We start from the raw sequence: 18971 nt of genomic DNA, 5'->3' as shown, positions 1-18971 counted from the left end.
CTTAATGTTCATTAGGTTCTCTAGTAGTAGTGGTTTCATCATTAGAAGCCTGAACAGATTTGCTCTGTTTTATACGTCTGGTTACATAGCCTGAGGACTACAGGTCTTTTCTGATCAACTATTCCTTTAAACGCCAAACTGAAGACAATTGTTCTGTCCAGGGACTTCAGGGAGCGCATGTCACTTAAAACCAGCATCTGGATGTGCACAAATCATATTTCAGGTGTTTTATTTATCTATTTTTTCCCAGTAGTAACGTATGGCTGTGAGAGCTGGACTATAAGGAAGGCTGAGCGCCGAAGAATTGATGCTTTCGAACTGTGGTGCTGGAGAAGACTCTTACGAGTCCCCTGGACTGCAAGGTGGTCAAATCAGTCCATCCTAAAGGAAATCAACCCTGAGTGCTCATTGGAAGGACAGATACTGAAGCTGAAGCTCAAATATTTTGGCCACCTAATGCGAAGAGAAAACTCTCTGGAAAAGACCCTGATGCTGGGAAAGACTGAAGGCAAAAGGAGAAGGGGACAGCAGAGGATGAGATGGCTAGATAGCATCACTGATGCGATGAATATGGACTTGATCACGCTCCGGGAGAGAGCGCAGGACAGGAAGGCCTGGCATGCTATGGTCCATGGGGTCATGAAGAGTCGGGCACGACTGAACGACTGAACAACAACAAATTTATCTATTTATTTAGACTCCTTGACATCTTCCTTGAACCATCTTTAATTGCCTTTAAAGAAAGAAATCATCATCTAAAGTTTTCTCTTTGAACACAAAGGTTTTTTTTTAATGGTTTTGCTCTTGAGATCACATTCTGATAATAACATGAAGAAAACAACACTGGAGGATGGGGGGATCATTTTTAGTCTCTTCTAAAATGCACAGGTCCAACACACATTCTCCCAGCACCTCCGTCATCCTGCAGGAAAAAGCCAGCCAATTCATATGCCTGCCTATTAGGACTTATTGCCTGCCACGTGTAAAAACGAGCAGAATTCCAGCAGCCACTGAACTCATCTGTAGTCAGAATGTGTTTTTATCACCGTATCAGCTGCAGCCATTGCCAGCTCTGACAACAGCTGAACGCGTCTTGGCAGAGTGCCTCAAATTACTGCCGACTAAAAGCACTTAAACCATCCTCCTGGAGCTTGACATGACAAATAAAGCAATGATTCATAACTGAATTACAGCAAAGCTCTCTGGAAGTAACGAATGTCCTGTTGAGGAGAACAGCTCCGTTGTTCCTTCACAGGGTCGAAAGGGAAAAGGAACCCAAGGATGTTCCACTGGCATGACAGGGGAGGTGGGCCTAGGAGGAAGGGAATGCTCAAACCAAGGGCATCCTCACAGGAAGCAAGGGAATGGAAACAAGCTAATGCAAGAGCAACATCCCAAACACTTACCTTCTGTGAGACTTCATTAAGTTAGGCTTTGAGGCTGAAAGTAGCATATTCAAATAAGCTGTAATATGGGCTAACCTCCTGACCTGGCACTCTGTGTCTAATACCAGCTGTTTACTGACGGCTTCCACCAGCACTACAGTTCTGTCCAACACATTGTCTTATGGTACAGCACATGCACTGTAGAAAGTAGCATGGCAGCCAGGACTACGGTGTTGGAAGCCACCATGGGTGGGATAAAATGGTCCACAGAGAAAATGGTCACTGGCATGGAAGGAGAAGAGGTAAAGAAGGAGGCGCAGGGGGCATGGAAGGAGAAGAGGTAAAGACTGAGGCACAGGGGGCCTGGTCTGGCCCCATGGGTTTCCTGTTGAGGGACGTGGGCTTAGGGGGTCATGAAAAGGAAAACATTTATGCAAAAGCAAAGCAATGAGAAGAATTACTGGATGGGGGAGGTGCAACACACAGCTTAAAGACTGCATGTGGCTGCCAGTCATTATTTTACCACCCAGGATCTCTCAACAATCCCACATTTCCATTTTTCAGCAGCACCATTCTAGTCCCCTTTTTTAAATATTTTTGTTTGGAAATGTAGTGAAAAGATGCACTGACAACTAAGAAACTGCAAAGCTAATAAAGAAAAGGCAGAGTTAATCATTGAAACCTGATGATTCTCAACCCCATTTTGTGATTTGGGGGAAAGTCCGTATTAATACACTCTGATTAAGAATCTTGCAGAATAAATACAGAGTGGCCCAAAAGTAGGTATAGTTTATTTGCATTTTATTACATTGTTTATTACACTTACGTTTGTTTAACACTGTTTAATCTCGTAAGTGCTCGAAATGTATTCCATCAACGTTGCAACATTCCTCGAACCTGTCCAGAACACTGTGACACACAGTACGACACAAATTCTGGTCCACATCAATGTCCATAAATGCTTCCGAGATGAACTCTTTTAATTCATCCACTGACCGGGGATTCCTCTCAAAAACCTTATTCTTTACTATGCCCCGCAAAAAGAAGTCCATTGGTGTTATGTCAGGTGAACGTGGCGGCCATTCAGTGCTGCCACGTCATCCGATCCAATGCTGTGGGAAGGTGTTGTCAAGATAGTCCCTTACTGCAAAAGCATACGGTGCCCCATCTTGTTGGAAGAGCAGTTCAGCAAAGTTAGCCCTGGTTCTGAGTTGTAGCACTACCACGTCACGTAACATGTTTAGGTAATTGTTACTATCCACAGTTGTATCAAAGAAAACTGGTCCTACAACACCTTTGCTGGACAGTGCACTCCACACTGTGACACCTGGCTGGTTCAGCTGAGATGTGATAGTCAAATGAGGATTTTCATCTGCCCAATACACATAGTTATGCCTGTTCACATGGTCTGACAACTTGAAAGAAGCCTCATCTGACCAGATGATCTTATCAAGAAGGTCTCATTCGTTAGAGATTTGGTTACGCATCATCTCACAGAATTGCAACTGACGGTCTGGGTCGTCCTCCAGAAGACCATGTAACAGTCTTGGACGGTACAGCTTCAATTTCAATTTACACATTAAGCATTGCAAGGATGTTCTGGGTATGGATAGCTACTTAGACACACCTCATGTGGACTTTTTCGGACTGTTCACAAATGTCTGAGTGACTCTCCTCTCATTTTCCTCTGTCATAGATGTCCTAGGACGTCCAGATTTCAGTGCATTAGCCACTGCACCTGTTGCTTCAAATTTACCTCTAAGACGATAAATTGTCAGACGTGTTGGTGGAGGCGTGTCAGATGCTTCTTGCCACGCTGTGCACACCCGCTCAGCATTTTCAGTCTTCCAGTACTGCTTTAGAATCCACTTTCTTTGTTCTTGACTCAAGTTTGCTGCCATCATTCACAATATCAGTTAAAAAAATAACTAAACAACTAAACAACTGCATACGTACTTAAGGGCCTCACTCCCCTCACTCTCTACACTTAACTGATTTAATGGTCACTCCCTGTCACTCACTCTTCCCAACTGTCATTCTGACTCCACCCACACATCTTCTACTCACACATTCTCTCCTCCTCCCATCAACATTCTAAACAACTGTATACCTACTTTTGGGCCACCTGGTATAACATGCCCACCATCAGAGCATGACATAACAGTAACCCATGTTTTGTTTAACCCGTGGGTTGTTGAATTCTGGGATGTTGTGATGTGCAAATCCAGCCACATTAATGTACCATCATTTGTTTATCAGGAACAACTGAGAAAGAGAACCCATGGTTTGTTGTTGGGATCTTTAAGCCATGGGTTGTCATTACATGTGAATCCAGAACCGTGGACTGTTTTGCCAGACTACAGAAGCAGCAGGCAGGAGTGATGAAAGAAAACGCCACCAGCTGCTCTACATACCAGTGCTACAGTGCCGCAAAAGCATTTGAGATACAGTGAGGGAGCAGGTGAAGGAAACAGACAACCCAGGGACTGAGAAAACAAATCATCTGCTGGACAGACGCTGGGTAGGGCAACAAACCATGGGTTACCTATGGGTTAAATAAACCATGGCTTAAGCATTATGTGCAAGATCATTATCTCTTTAAAATTTTAACCATGTTATTACACAAGGTAGCATAAAAGCTAAATATTAAAATCCAATTATAAAAATATGCAAACCCACAACCTAATAAAACACATTATAAAAACAGCAAAAAGTTCACTAGAAAACTTAGCTGTTAAAACCTAAGAAAATTATTTTCACCTGGCACCTGAAACTGTATAAATTAAATTAGAGCCTTTGTCAGCCTTCTTGAAATGGCTTTTCTATGAAAGTAGAGCCACTGCTGAAAAGCTCTATACCAAACTGCCAATTAAAGACTGTACTAGGAGCCAAAACTTCAGAATGGGACAGTTCATAGGAGAGATGACACTGCTGCAAATATTCTGACCTCTGACCAGTTGGGATTTAAAAGGTAATAAGCACATATTAGTTTAGATGTGACAATATATTTCAGGCTGATGGAATGCCTAAAAACATAAAAGCAGCCCTGAGGAATCAGACCAAGCATCCATCTAGTCCGATATCCCATTTCTAACTATGGTCAGATAAATGCTTCCAGGAAACCTATGGGAGAAGCCTGTACAAACCTGCCCAGATGTTGAATATTCCCAAGAAGCCTTTCTTTGCTTCAAACATCTGATGTGCATTTGGCAGGAATTCAAGGAAGGGCCTTCTCAGTGGGTGCACCCAGATTTTGGAACTCCCTACTGAGGGAAGCTCTTATCTATCCCTTTGTTGATGAACTTCTACAGCAGACTAAACCCTATTTAAACAGGCTTTTGGCCACCTGAGCTGATTTGTCTTCTATGTTTTAATCCATATTTTTAACTTATGTTTTTGCTGGCTGCCTTTCCCCCCCTTCCTGTCTTAGAGTTTATGAAGCCCGAAGATAGCTAAAACAAGTTTGCAGCTTGCCACTCACCTGAGATGAGCAGCAGTTGATCCCAGGCAAGCACTTAAGTGGTAAACCAGCCAAACTGCTACTAGCCACATTTGCACCTCAAGAGAATTAGAAGGGGATAAGTCTGGCCTTTCTATCTTGTCCTTCAAGCCAGAAGAAACTCCAGGAGACTTGGGGAAGGTATCTGAAGAACTAATACAGAGATGACAACAAGATGACATTCCAGGGCAAACTGACAAGTTGAAAATTATTAAGCACTGGATGCACAGCTGAGAGCAGGATCAAGTGTAGAATTAGCTAACAAAAATGTAAAGCTTGTAACTAAAACTGGCTTCTAACAAGAGGAGTGGACTGTAAGGACATGTTGCTTACCTGTAACTGTGGTTCTTTGAGTGTTCAACGGTGAACTCACCCATATGGGAGTTATGTGCCTGCACAGAACAGTCATTCCAAACATTCTAGAGCTGGAAAAGTTTAGGTGTGAATCTCACCCACCTCATCTGTGCATGCTCAGTAACTCCCACCTGCTTCTCGGTTCCAAGTCAGTCACAGTGGAGGAATAAAAGTAGGTGAGGCATCAAAGTGGGGAGGAGGGTGGGCTGGGTGAGTTCACAGGTGACCATTCGAAGAACCACAGTTACAACTAAGCAACCTGTCCTCTTTCTTCTGTGTGCTCTCTGCTACTCACACATATGGGTGACTGAAAAGCAAGAGACTTAACGGAAGAGGGAGATATTACACCAAAACTGTAGAGAGAACAGCCCTGCCAAAGGATGCATCCACCCAAGCCCTGATGTCAAAACAATAGAGGAAGACAGCTGAGCCCAAGTTGCAGCACTGCATAGCTGTGGGAGCAAGGAAAGAAGAGGAGGATGCTATGGCCCTCGTTGAATGGGCCTGTAAGCAAGGAATATAGCTGACATGACTCATTTGGCAATGTGCTGTGAAGACACAGGGCATCCCTTCTTTGGGCCAGAGTGACAGATGAACATTATTTATTCTGTATAAATAAAACGATAGGGCTCTCCTTGTGTCTAAGGAATTAAGTTTGACCTCCAACGAGGAGGCAGGCTGAGGATGGAAAGATGGTAACACTATGTTCTGAGCTAGATGGAACTGTGAAACTATTTTGGGAAGAAAATAGGAGTCCGGGCGCAAGACTACCTTATTGTTGTGGAACACCAGAAATGGTTGATCATGCCAAACAGCAAACAATTCACTCATTCGATGTACCAAAGTGATAGCAACCAGGAAGGCCACCTTCATCGGGAGGAGCCTTCGGTCAGCTGTAGTCACAGGCTCAAAGGATCTTGCTGTCTGTTGAGTGAGAACCACCAACAGGCTTCATGCAGGAACAGGTGGGCAGACTGGTGGATAAAGATTGGAAAGTCCTTTAAGGAAACATTTAACATCAGGGTGCAAGTAAAGAGAGTAGTCTTCTATCTTGTTATGATTAGCCGATAGTGCAGCTAAGTAAACTTTAACAGATGAGAGTGCTAGATGCTTCATCTTCAAACAGAGAAGGAAATCCAATATGAGAGAGACCGCAAGACTCTGGATCCTGTTTCATACCTTCCATTTAGCAGTATATGAGGCCCAAGTAGTTTGCGAGAAGTGGTCATCACCTCCAAGATGTCCATGGAGAATTGGATAAGTAGCTCACTTTCCATGCAGTGAGGCATAGGGTTTCCAGATCTGGGTGCCTGGCCTTCCCTCCATCCATTGTAACCAGTCTGGATAACAAGGAAAGTGTAGGGAAGTGTGGCCCAATAGTAGGAACAATGCTGCAAACAATGGTTATCTTGGCCACCATGGGGTTATTAGGATGCAGTGGGCCCTGTCATCCTCTAGTTTATTTACAATAAGTGAGGAGAGGGAAGGGTAAAAATGTAAATCACAGTGCTTCCCCAGCAGAAAAGAAAGGCATTGCCCAGTGAGTCCAAGGCACACCTCGCCCTGCTGCAGCAAGCACTGCACTGTGCATTCAGGGCCGTGGTGAAGAGGTTGATGATGGGGGATGTTGAAGAGGTTGAACAAGACCTTCCGAGAATGTTTCCACTCATGAGAGGTAGTCCTCAATCTGCTGAATGAATCTGCCAAGGTATCTGACATGCTGGCAAGATGGATGTCAAACGTGGTGGGGTACAAACCAGTCCCAACAGTTCAGGGTGAGCACTAAGAGGAAGAGGGACTTCTTCCCACCCTGTTTGTTGATGTAAAAGACAACTGTGGTGTTGTCTGTGGCAATTTGGACAGATCATCCTGAGATATGTGATTTGAGTGTGACCGCCAGCAGATCAAGTTGTCTGATGTGGAGCATTCTTTCCCACCAAGACCACTGTCCACTGATGCTGAGCCAACCACAATGGGCTTCCCAGCCAGAAAGACACATGTTTGTAGTCACTGACAGTGATGGGCAAGGAGGTTGAAAGCCAAGTTCCTGTAAGAGGTGCTTTGGGACCATCCACCAGCCTGGGAATGCTGGACCGGAGCAGGAAAGCTCAGGGGGCAAGTTTTGGGATCTGACTCTGGATCAAAGCTAAGAGGAACCATAATTGGAGTCGTCTCATGTGGAGGTGTGCCAGAAGAGCTTCCACTGTGGTTGAAGCCATGAGGCCGAGGAGGGGCTGGATGGTGATTGCTTGGCACTTGGGGAGGGTTTTACCTTGTATGCACGACATCCACTCTGTCCATGGGTAGATGGGCGCACTTGAGGACTGCTCCTATGAACTGACATGTTTGCAAGGAAATCAGGCAAGAATTCTCCTTGTTGACCTGCAGGCTGAAGGTTTCCAGAAGTGACAGGGCTACAGTGACATTGGCCTGGAGACAGTAGGAGGAAGGATCTAGGAAGAGCCAGTCATCTATATATGGAAAGATGACAATTCCTTTCAGTCTCAGGTAAGCTGCCACTGCCACCAGGCACTTCGAAAAGACCCTCAGCACTGTGGCTAGCCCAAATGGAAGAACTTTGAACTGAAAGAGTTTGTTGCCCAGGGCAAACCTAAGAAAACAATGCAAGGCACAGTGAATAGAGATGTGAAAGTAAGCGTCACAAAGGTCTATCATAGTAAACCAGCCTCCCTAACATAGTAGAGGAAGGATGGATAAGAGGGTAGTCATTCGAAATGTCCTTGCACGGATGTAGCGATCCATGCCCCGGAGGTTGAGTATAGGCCGAAGGCCTCTGTCCTTCTTGGGGACTGTGAAGTATCTGGAGAAAAAAACAGTGAGCTTTTGAACAGGGGTGATTCTTTCTATAGCACCCTTGCTTAGAAGCATGGAGATTTCATTTCCGATAACTGGAGTAGGATGAATGGAATGGAAGACTCCTGTGAGAAGGATAACTTTGAACTTGGTGGAGCAGCCTGATGAAAAGTACTCACAAATCTGTGGTGATGAATTCCCAGGCGGCAAGGAAAGGTCTGAGTCTGTTGAGAAAGGGCCAGTCATCTGAACTCTATGTAAGACTCAAAAAGCAATGGTTGGATTGGTCAGGGTGTCTGCCTTGTGTAGATGGGTGGTGCTTGCCCTGAAAGGGTCACCTAGACTGAAAGGAGGTATACAAGCTTAGAGGATCTGTTTGAAAGATTACAAGTGTAGAGGGTCAGTCTGAAGGCATATCAGTTTGGTGTCAAGATAGCCACTGGTGTTGCCAGTATGGATGTGGACAGCTCATGCAGACCAAGGAGGATTGGGATCCCATTCCCATCTATTGTGCTGATGTTTTCAGTTTATGGACATGGTCAAAGGACCTGTCTGTGGACACACTAAAGAGGCCTTCACCATCTAACAGAAGGTCCTACACTTTTGATCTGGCTTCCTAGTGAAGCCCTGCCATGTGAAGCCAGGCATGGTGGTGTAAAGACAGAGGGTTGATTTGTTTTCCAGCAAGCCTATGAGCTTCAGCTTGAAAAATCATAGCTAGGAATCATGGCTGAACTCTGCTCAGCATCCCAGGAGGGGACAAGAATAAGTTTTTTGTTTTTAAGAGTAATGCCGTGGAACATTCCAAATGCTGCTAATTGCTGTGGCGGATGAAAAGGAACTCTGGCAGGTACCAGAGGGTAGCACTAGGAGAGGAGGTTTCGGACCCGTGGCCACTTACTTGTGGGGTGCCACAGGGTTCCATCCTCTCCCCGATGCTATTTAACATCTATGTGAAGCCACTGGGGGCTATCATCAGGAGGTTTGGGGTGCAGTGTCATCAATATGCGGATGACACTCAGCTCTACCTCTCATTCAAATCTTCACCAAGGTTGGCCGTAGAATCCCTGTCCAAATGTCTGGAGACGGTGAGTGGCTGGATGGGGAGGAATAAGCTGAAGCTCAACCCTGACAAGACCGAGGTACTTTTGGTGGGAGACAAGAGGAAGCTGGGGGATGTTGACCTGGTGTTGAATGGGGTACAGCTACCCTTGAAAGACCAGGTCCGCAGCCTGGGGGTCATTTTGGACTCCCAGCTGTCCATGGAGGCTCAGGTGTCAGCTGTGAGCCGGACAGCGCTGTATCAACTCCATCTGATACGGTGGCTGCGCCCCTACCTTCCCGACCATCTGCTCCCATCGGTAGTACATGCCCTGGTCTCCTCTCGTTTAGACTACTGTAATGCGCTCTACGTGGGGTTACCCTTGAAGACGGTTCGGAAACTGCAGCTGGTACAGAACGCGGCGGCTCGCCTGATTAAAGGCAGCCGCCGGCGAGATCACATCACTCCAGTGCTGAAGGAGTTGCACTGGTTACCAGTTGTTTTCCGGGCCAAATTCAAGGTGTTGGTTTTGACCTTTAAAACCCTATATGGTTCCGGCCCAGCCTATCTTAAGGAGCGCCTCCAGCAACACCAGAATGGCCGCTTAACAAGATCAGCCTCGGATGGCCTTCTCTCTGTCCCATCAGCCAGGACAGCTAGACTGGTGGGGACGAGGGAGAGGGCCTTCTCTGTGGTGGCCCCCACTCTGTGGAACTCCCTCCCTAGGGAACTCCGTCATGCCCCCTCTTTAATGAGCTTCCGTCGTGCATTAAAAACGTGGTTGTTCAGGCAGGCATTTGGGGTGGGTTAGGGTATTTTTTTAAAAAAAAATTATGGTAAAATTTTACTGTTTTAAATTGTTTATGGTGGGTTGTACATCGCCCAGAGTGGCTGGGTGACCAGTCAGATGGGCGATTAATAAATTTAATAAATAAATAAATAAATAAACTGAGAGGCAGGCAAGAGCCATGTCTGAAGCACACGCAGAGGCACGTAACCTCATATGCATGAGCCCATGAAGTATAAACAAGTAATACAAATTGGAGAGGGTACATCCAAAAATGTATAGGCCTCTTAGCTTAAAATGCAGCCCGGATAAACTGATGGATCTCCCAACTCCCAGCGAGAAGACTGTAACCTGACTGAATGTGTGCTCTCCCTGAAAGTGTGTCACTTTTAGGCAACCTGCAGGGGAGCTGCTTCCTGGGGCAAGGTCCCATGCAGCTGAAGTGCATGTGGTTGTAGCCATGCAATGGGCTGTTTCCCATCCCACACTAGCACCACTCTCCCTCTTGTTGGGATGGCAATCGAGTGTGAAAGATATACACAGGCAGCTCTAACCACGCAGTTGTTGCTTTCACACACACTGCAGCTGCATGGGATCACACCATGGAAGAGCCTCCCCCATGGTTGTGGGAGAGAAAGACAATGCTTGCCCAGAAGAAGCCACCAGACAAATGTCCTGTCACAAAAACATACAGCCTGAAGAGTCCTGCCCCATTCAGAAGCCTGCATCCAGAACTTTTGTTAGGACCAACTATTGTTTAATGTGATCATTTGATCAGTGTTAACCTATACAAGTCAGCAGGAAACAGTTTTGCAAGTCTCAGTCTTGTTAGCAGGATGAACTCCGTTTTTAAAGGAAAAAAGGAACTCATCTTCTTTATTAGTGGGGGACAGAACTACACATCACCTCAACAAATTTGCATTCCCAAACCTGTATCTGCCAAGGTAAAATGAATGCTGGGATATTTGCAGGGGAGAATCAGTGGGTATGAGGGAGAGTGCTTAAACCTTCCTGTATACTCTCCAACTGTTCCCTGTATATGTTTTTTTATCATTGTTTCTTGTTTCTACTATGTTTTTACTTTACCTGCACACTGCCCAGAGAATTTCAGTTATCAGACAGTCTAAAAGAAATGCAGCAATGAGTAGGTGTTTTGTTTAATTGTTGATGATTATTCTATTGTTCTTTGAATGTTGTTAGCCACCTTGAGTACTATTTTGGTAAGTGGAACACGGCCTTAATCCAACTACAAGAGGTTCGAGAAAGCCCACTGCAGGAAGGACAATGAGTAGAGGGGAATCCTCAAACTATGCCATTCTTTAAAAGCAGAAACTTTAGAGCTCTACAGTCTAGACAGAACTAATTTGTCTCTTAAAAATAAGGATTAAACAAATCTGACAGCACCATTTCTTCTTACATGTGAGAGCAAAGAGACACTTGGGGCTAAAAACTTGGCACAATTCCAACAGCTGCTTTGTTAGGAAACTGAAGAAAAAGCCATCTACAAAAAAGATATTCCTACCTAGGAGCCACAGCAATTAAGAATATTGAATTGACAGTGAAAACTACACTGAAAAAACTAAAGGCTTTAAAAAAGTAATTTAAGATAATCTGATCTTTTATACAGAATGCACAATGATTAGGAAATTTATTTCAGAAAGCACAATGGGCTACTAAGACATCCTTTGGCTTACAGAACTCCACTGAACCAACTCTCTATATCAGGCAAATTAGCTCTTCTAGGTCCTTTTTCTAGTTTAGAGAAAGTGAGATTGCTTTTGTCTGTTTTTTGTCTTACATTGAAGGGGTTAAAAGTAATGGACAGAACCCTTGCCCTCCATGTACACGGGGTCTCAGATCTACCCCTCGCCCCAACACCTCTACTTAAGGCATCTTTGCCCAACTGGGCACCCTCCAGATGTGGAAACCATGATGGCTGGGGGGTGATGGGAGTTGTAGTCCAACACATCTGGGGGGCACCAGGTTGGGGAAGGCTGTGAGTCTCACATCACTAAGGGATGTGAGACTAAGGCAGATACTCTTCCTGAGCCACTGGACATCTGAGCTGAGACCTCCTCCTGCCATTCAAGGGTTGATAGCACTGGGCTCAACTGGCTGGAAAGGAATGAGTTGCCAATAACTCAACGGTAGCTCATGTTATTCACAACACATCTATCATCACCTCTTCATTTCAGTAACTATTTGCACTGGCCTTCAGTGAGTATTGCCTCCATCTGATCCATTTAAATTTTCTTTTTTTGCCTTAAAGAAGTCTCAATAATATGCATAAAGGCTGAAATATATTTGTGAGTGAAAATATGTTGTCTTGGTGCCCTAATGTAATACTGCTTTTGTGCCAAGACACCTCCATTGTAACAGAAGGTGGGACGGAAGGAGATCCAGTATCCCACAGAGAGTGAGCACACTCATTTGGATAAGTAGCCCACTGTAACAGTGTATACTTTTATAAATGCATTTTAATAAAATAGTTTATTGCAATTTTTTCTGATGTTATTATTTTCCATCTTGGCTATCTTAATACAAAAGTAGGATACAACTGCCACAGACAGACGGACGGACGGACGGACGGATGTCTGTCTGTTAAAATCAGGGATGAAACAAAAACTGGCAGTGCTACCCTTCTTACGTGTGAAAACTAGCTATATAAAAAGAAAATTCAGAAATATGTTGGTAACCAAAGTACATCATAGGAGCATCTCTGGTGGATCAGAATAAATGTTAACCATCGTATTTCCCACACTGGCTAGCCAGATGCCTCTGGAAAAACACAAGTAGTATATGAAGGCAGTAATCCTCTATATGAAACTGGAGGCATATGGATGTTTATTACATTTATATCCCACCTCTCCTACAAGGAGCCTAAGGTAGCATACATGGTCCTCCTCCTCTCCATTTTATACTCACAATAACCCTGTGAGGTAGGTTAGGCTGAGAGTCAGTGATTGACACAAGGTCACCAGTGAGCTTCATGGCCAAGCAGGGACTAGAACCCAGATCTCCCAAGTCCCAAGGATCTTCCAAGATCCAACACTCTGAACACTACACCACACTGACTGACATCACTAGTAGTCATTGCTAGACTTATCGTCTACAATTTTTTTCTAATCCCTTTTTAAAGCAATCTAAACCAGTGGCCATCACCACATCTTGAAGCAGTAAACCTATAATCATGCGTTGTGTGAAGCGGTCCTTCTGTCTGTCCTGAATCTCCCACCATTCAGCTTCACCAGTTGACTGAGTTCTAGAACTGAGAGGGGGAGAAAAACTCTAGCCACTTCCTCCACAGTTTATCCCACCTTAGTCACCTTTTTTAAAAACTAAAAGTCCCCAAACATGCAGCTTTCCTCTTAGGCAAGGTGCTCTAGCCCACAATCCTTTGGATTGCACTTTTCTAGCTCTACAATATCTGTTCTGAGATGGGGCAACCAGAAGTATATGGAGTAGTCCACATGTGGTCTCACCATATATTTTTATACACATATTATGAACCTGGCTGTTTCATTTGTTATCCCTTTCCTAATAAACCTTAGCATTGAATTTGCTTTTTTCAAACAATGCCGTTTTATATTTTTATTGAGCCATTCACCACAACCCAAAGACCTCTTTCCTGGCTGCTCATCACCAGCTCACACCCAATCACTGTATCTTTGAAGTTTGGGGTTGTTTTGTCTAGATGTTGATCAGAGGGCCTTTTCAGCAGTGGTACCCATAATTTAACAGCCTTCCCAGAGAGATTCACCTTGTGCCTTCCCTGTAGTCTTTTCAGTACGAGATGAAGATCTTTCTGCTCACCAAGGCCTTTAAAAAAAAAAAACTCATGTAGTCTAGGCCTCTCAGTTTTAAAATCTATGTTATTTAAATTTTGGAGTGCTGAGGGGTTTTTTGTTGTCATGTTTTATTTTGTTTTGAATTTTATCTTCTATTTTGCATTTAAATAGTTTTCATGTTTACTGTAAGCTACCCAAAGAACTTTATGTTATGGGACAGCCTAAAAATGTCATAAATAAAATTAAAGCGAGTAACTTTATGCTTACTAACATTGAATCCCATTTGCCATTTTGTTGCCAATTTACATAGTTTGGAGCTCTTCAGTGTCTGCTTTGTTTTTCACCACCCTGAATGATGTGATTTTATATGCAAACTTGGCAACCTCAGTGGCGTGCAAGGACCTGCAGGGTGGCAGTGTGAACAGTACAAGCTAGTCAAGGTAATAAGAGGAATGGATTATATGAAAAAGTACCATTGTGAATGCACGCCAAGTCAACACCAGAGAGAGACAGACAGACAGATGCACGCACGCACACACACCAGGTGCCATCTGGCTGCAATTTGTAACAGGGAAGAACATACAAAGGGTTTTTTTTTTCCATTTTATGCTAGAAGAACACTTTATAGAAGTTCATTATGGGCTCCCTTGGGCGCTCCCCTGTCTACAAAATGGCAACATTTCTGCACTGCTCATTGGAAGTGCTGAGATAATGATTAGGAAATAGGTGTGTGTGCACAGTACGTCCAGGTATGCTTTTGACCTGCCAGAATCTGAACAGAGGGTATGGACATTTTGAGATTCTTTTCTCCCCTTGTCAGAGATAATCAACCACATCTACAACAAATCACCTGACTACATTCCTCACCCTACTTGCAACAGCAGTGATGTTATCAGCAAGAAAAAGAGGGAGACAGAACTTTGGCAGTCCAAGGCCTCAATATGCTCAATCAGATCTTTCCAGACCCTTGGCTCCTCACTGGCATCATTAAATCCTATTAAGTGCACTTGCATGACCAAGCACTACACCAGTTAGTAACAAAAATAACAGAATGAGATTTAATAGGGATAAATGCCAAGTTCTGCACCTAGGAAAAAGAAACCAAATGCACCGTTACAAGATGGGGGATACGTGGCTCAACAACACTACAAGCGAGAAGGATCTTGGAATTGTTGTCGATCACAAGCTGAGTATGAGCCAACAATGTGATGTGGCTGCAAAAAAGGCAACTGCTATTTTGGGCTGCATTAAGCTTATAGCTTCCAAATCCTGGGAAGTACGGGTTCCCCTCTACTCAGCGCTGGTTAGGCCTCATCTGGAGTACTGTGTCCAGTTCTGGGAACCGCACTTTAAGAAGGATGCAGACAAACTGGAGAGGGTTCAGAGGAGGGCAACAAAGATGATCAGGGAACTGGAAGCAAAGCCCTATGAGGAGAGACTGAAAGAACTGGGCATGTTTAGCCTTGAGAAGAGAAGACTGAGGGGAGATAGGATAGTGCTCTTCAAGTACTTGAAAGGTTGAAGGCCAGGATCTCTTCTCAATCATCCCAGAATGCAGGACACAGAATAATGGGCTCAAGTGACAGGACTCCAGATTCCAGCTGAACATCAGGAAAAACTTCCTGACTGTTAGAGCAATACGACAATGGAACCAATTCCCTAGGGAGGTAGTGGGCTCTCCCATACTGGAGATATTCAAGATGAGGCTGGACAGCCATCTGTTAGGGATGCTGTGACTTGGATTCCTGCATTAAGCAGGGGGTTGGACTCGATGGTCTTGTAGTCCCCTTCCAATCCTACTATTCTATGAAAGACTTCCCGGTCTCACAGGTATTTCCTTTTTCTATCTTCCCATCCCTTTCTTCTTGAACCCATTTATCTGCTTGCCCATTACTGGAGCAACCCTAAATGGCTTGTTCCTCCCCAGCCCACTAAAAAATTATCTCTGGCCACTAGAAATCTAAAATATTTCCCCTAGCTCTGAATGGGGCCACACTGTTTATTGTAAGCCTGTGAATATAGCTGGACCCTTTTTCTCCTTCAATTTCCTTCTTGTCTCTGCCTTTTCCATAGCTCTAATCAGTTCAGAATGCCTCTAAAGCTCATTTTTCTCTGCTGTTGCTATGATTGTGTTACTCCCCATCAACTTCAAGTTTCTGCCTCTTACTTTTAAGCCCCGTCACTTCAGTGTCCCTTCTTTCCCCTTACATCCCTTCTCACTTCAAGTTCATCAACTGCTGTCTCTGCCTTCCATTCCTGTCTCTTTGCCTTTGGCCAGGCTAATTCCCATTCCTACCGCAGCTTTCCCTTCTCTATTCTCAAGCCTCCCCTCAAGGCCCACTTTCAAGCAAAGTTTATATGGATTTGCTCTAGCTGTACCTGGTCCTACACAACCCTATCCTCTTTACTCACTACCCACCCATGACCCATCCTCCCATCTCCCCAGTCCTCTCCTAAAACAAAGACCCCAGACCTTTCCCAAACACATCACACTGCACTTGCCAGAGATGAGCAAAGCAACAAGTGCGTTACCTCCCTCATGTTCCAGGGTTGCTTCGTGACATGTGAACCAAGACACTCTGGGTTGTTCATGGGTTAAACAACCAATATGTTAACCCAACAACTGCACATGATTTGTTGTTGAGTTAACTCTGGGTGGTTGTGAGGAGTCATTGGAGGTCACTGTGCAATCCCTCAGATGTCCCTAGTTGCACAACAGTAGCCAGCCGCAGCTAAGTCTAGTTAAACAGAAGGAAACGGGATAAGGACAGGGGCTCTTTAAATGGCTCAAGAACTCTGAGGGAGCAGGAGGAGGAGGCAGGGCAGAAGTATAGGATAAAAGCCTGAACACTACAAGCTCAGGGGAAAAAAAGAGAAACAAGGCTGGAGTAAAGAGGGGCAGCTGAAAAAAGAAACGCGAAAGGAACCGAGAACAGAAGATAGCATAAGGGGTAGCAGAAAAGGGAAAAGAGCAGCTGGCTCATTAGTAGTGAGGATAAACACACACCTCCTATAATGCAGTGGACTGAGGACCTTACAATGCTTTCACTATTTGAACGGGTGGCATATAGACACCACCTTCAAATGGATACTTACTTCTTTGGATATTTGGTCCACTTTTGTTGAAGCCTATGTATAATTGCTAGAAAGTTGTATGCCTTTCATACAAATTCATGTACGTGTATTTAAAACATGGGGAAAAACGTTTCGGGTGCTCACAGGCGCTATGTTGGGGACCCCTGACATAGGCATTCTTTCTGATCCTGCAGCAACTTACTTACGTAACAAGGTGACATGTTTTCTCTGAGGAAGGGGGGCACCCCTTATGGCAGTTGTTTAACCCATAAACAACCCAGAGTCTCCAGGTTCACACATCATGAAACAACCCAGAAACCTGCAGTCTTTCACGCTACAGGAATTGCAGCACGAAATGTGAACTGGTGCAAATAGTTAAGGCTGCTTGACACATTAAGGTGGATGCCTAAAATAACGTGTGTACACAACATACGTGTGATAGGAGGTACTCACACCAGGGAGCTGCGATTAACCACATTTCCCCATGGAAGAAAACATGAATTTACTACTGTATGGTGGATAAAGAGGCCATAAGCCTTCTCAGCAGAACCATAACACACTGATGGAACACATGCTTTGCATGTAGTTGGTCACAAGTTCAATCCCTGATATTTCCAGTTAAAAGAAGTAGGTAGCAGGTTATGGTAAAGACTCTGCCAGAGATCCTGGAGAGTCCCTGTCAGAGTACCTGGACTCTCCAATGTGGTGCCCACAGGCAACATGGTACTCCCAGAAGTTTGCAATGGTACTTGTTGGTTGGAGAGAAGAGAGAACTTGTGGTTATGAGATGTGGCTGTGTTTTGTGAATTGAAGGGGGAAGGGGAAGGTGGAAAATGAAGTGGAAAGGGCCATGAGGTAGGGCAGAGAGAAAATGAGAATTTGGGGGGGGTAGGGTGGCAGGACGAGAGATGAGAGTATGTGAGGTGGCTGGCAAAGAGAGAAGACAGATTTTGGGGCTGAGTTGGCAGGCATGTGTGTGTGTGTGTACACACTCACATGGTTTGCCTCCTGTGAATGTGGTATTCTCTGCTGGAGCAGAAAACTGTGGGTTCAAAAGTGTCTTTTTTTGTTATGGGGCTCATACCCCTCTTCTGCCTTATACTCAGTTTATTGAGCAAATAATTAGTACTCTAGCCACACCAGTTTTGTTTTCTGAGATGGGTGTTGCTACAACCACCATGACAGCCATCTTCTGAATCATAGAATAGTAGGGTTGGAAGGGGCCTATAAGACCATCAAGTCCAACCCCCTGCTTAATGCAGGTATCCAAGTCAAAGCATTTCAGTCCAGCTTCATCTTGAATGCCTCCAGTGTTGGAGAGCCCACCACCTCCCCAGGTAATTGGTTCCATTGTCGTATTGCTCTAACGGTCAGGAAGTTTCTCCTGATGTTCAGCTGAAATCTGGCTTCCTGTCACTTCAGCCCATTATTCCGTGTCCTGCACTCTGGGATGATCAAGAAGAGATCCTGGCCTTCCTCTCTGTTACAACCTTTCAAGTACTTGAAGAGCACTATCTTATCTCCCCTCAGTCTCCTCTTCTCAAGGCTAAACATGCCCAGTTCTTTCAGTCTCTCCTCATAGGGCCTTGTTTCCAGTCCCCCGATCATCTTCGTTGCCCTCCTCTGAACCCTCTCCAGCTTGCCTGCATCCTTCTTAAAGTGTGGTGCTCAGAACTGGACACAATACTCCAGATGAGGCCTAACCAGTGCTGAGTGGAGGGGAGTAGAGAGCATCTCTCTTCCTTACTTATAGGGGATTTCTCATCTTTTCACTTTAAGTCTACCTTCCATGTTCACATCTCCATGGAAGCTATTTTATGACAACACCCACAAGACTTTCTCAAAGTTCTGAATGTGCCCACAGGCCCAAAAATGTTGGGACTACTGTCAGTAGAAAATACTGGACTAGATGGACCAATAGTCTGATAAGTCTGGTATAAGGCAGATTTCTATGTTCCTATGAGCAAAGTGTTTCTTACTATAGCACCTACACACTGTTGGCATTACGTAAAGATTTGGGGTATTGGTCCATTTAGTCCAGTACTATCTACTTAGTGCCCTCCACATGTTTAGGACTACAACTCCCAGCATTCCTGACCATTGGCCATGCTGACAGGAGTCCCCAACCACTAGCCCATGCTGGTGGGGGCTGATGGGATTTGAAGTCCAAAGCTCCTGGACGGCACCAGGTTGGGGATGGCTGGTTTCGTGTTTTTACCTATTCAAT

General features: G+C 44.7%; 1 protein-coding gene across 10 annotated transcripts in view; it reads right to left on the bottom strand.

The window, feature by feature from the left end:
• Positions 1 to 18971, bottom strand: part of FAM168A (family with sequence similarity 168 member A) — a 281858-nt gene that overhangs the window by 209083 nt on the left and 53804 nt on the right. For 9 of the 10 annotated variants that reach the window (XM_084842397.1, XM_084842396.1, XM_084842398.1 and 6 more), the window contains exon 3: positions 6010 to 6212. In XM_084842397.1, the coding sequence (XP_084698523.1) occupies positions 6010 to 6044 (35 nt within the window). In that variant the 5' untranslated portion in view covers positions 6045 to 6212. Of the gene's footprint in view, positions 1 to 4866; positions 5038 to 6009; positions 6213 to 18971 lie in introns of all 10 variants that reach the window. The other variant, XM_084842406.1, reaches the window with a different exon arrangement.

The sequence above is a fragment of the Heloderma suspectum genome, chromosome 3 (assembly GCF_057233095.1).
Source record: "Heloderma suspectum isolate Gila_16-S chromosome 3, 16-S_ref, whole genome shotgun sequence".
Taxonomy (NCBI): domain Eukaryota; kingdom Metazoa; phylum Chordata; class Lepidosauria; order Squamata; family Helodermatidae; genus Heloderma; species Heloderma suspectum.
This window is presented reverse-complemented; position numbering and strand designations above follow the sequence as displayed.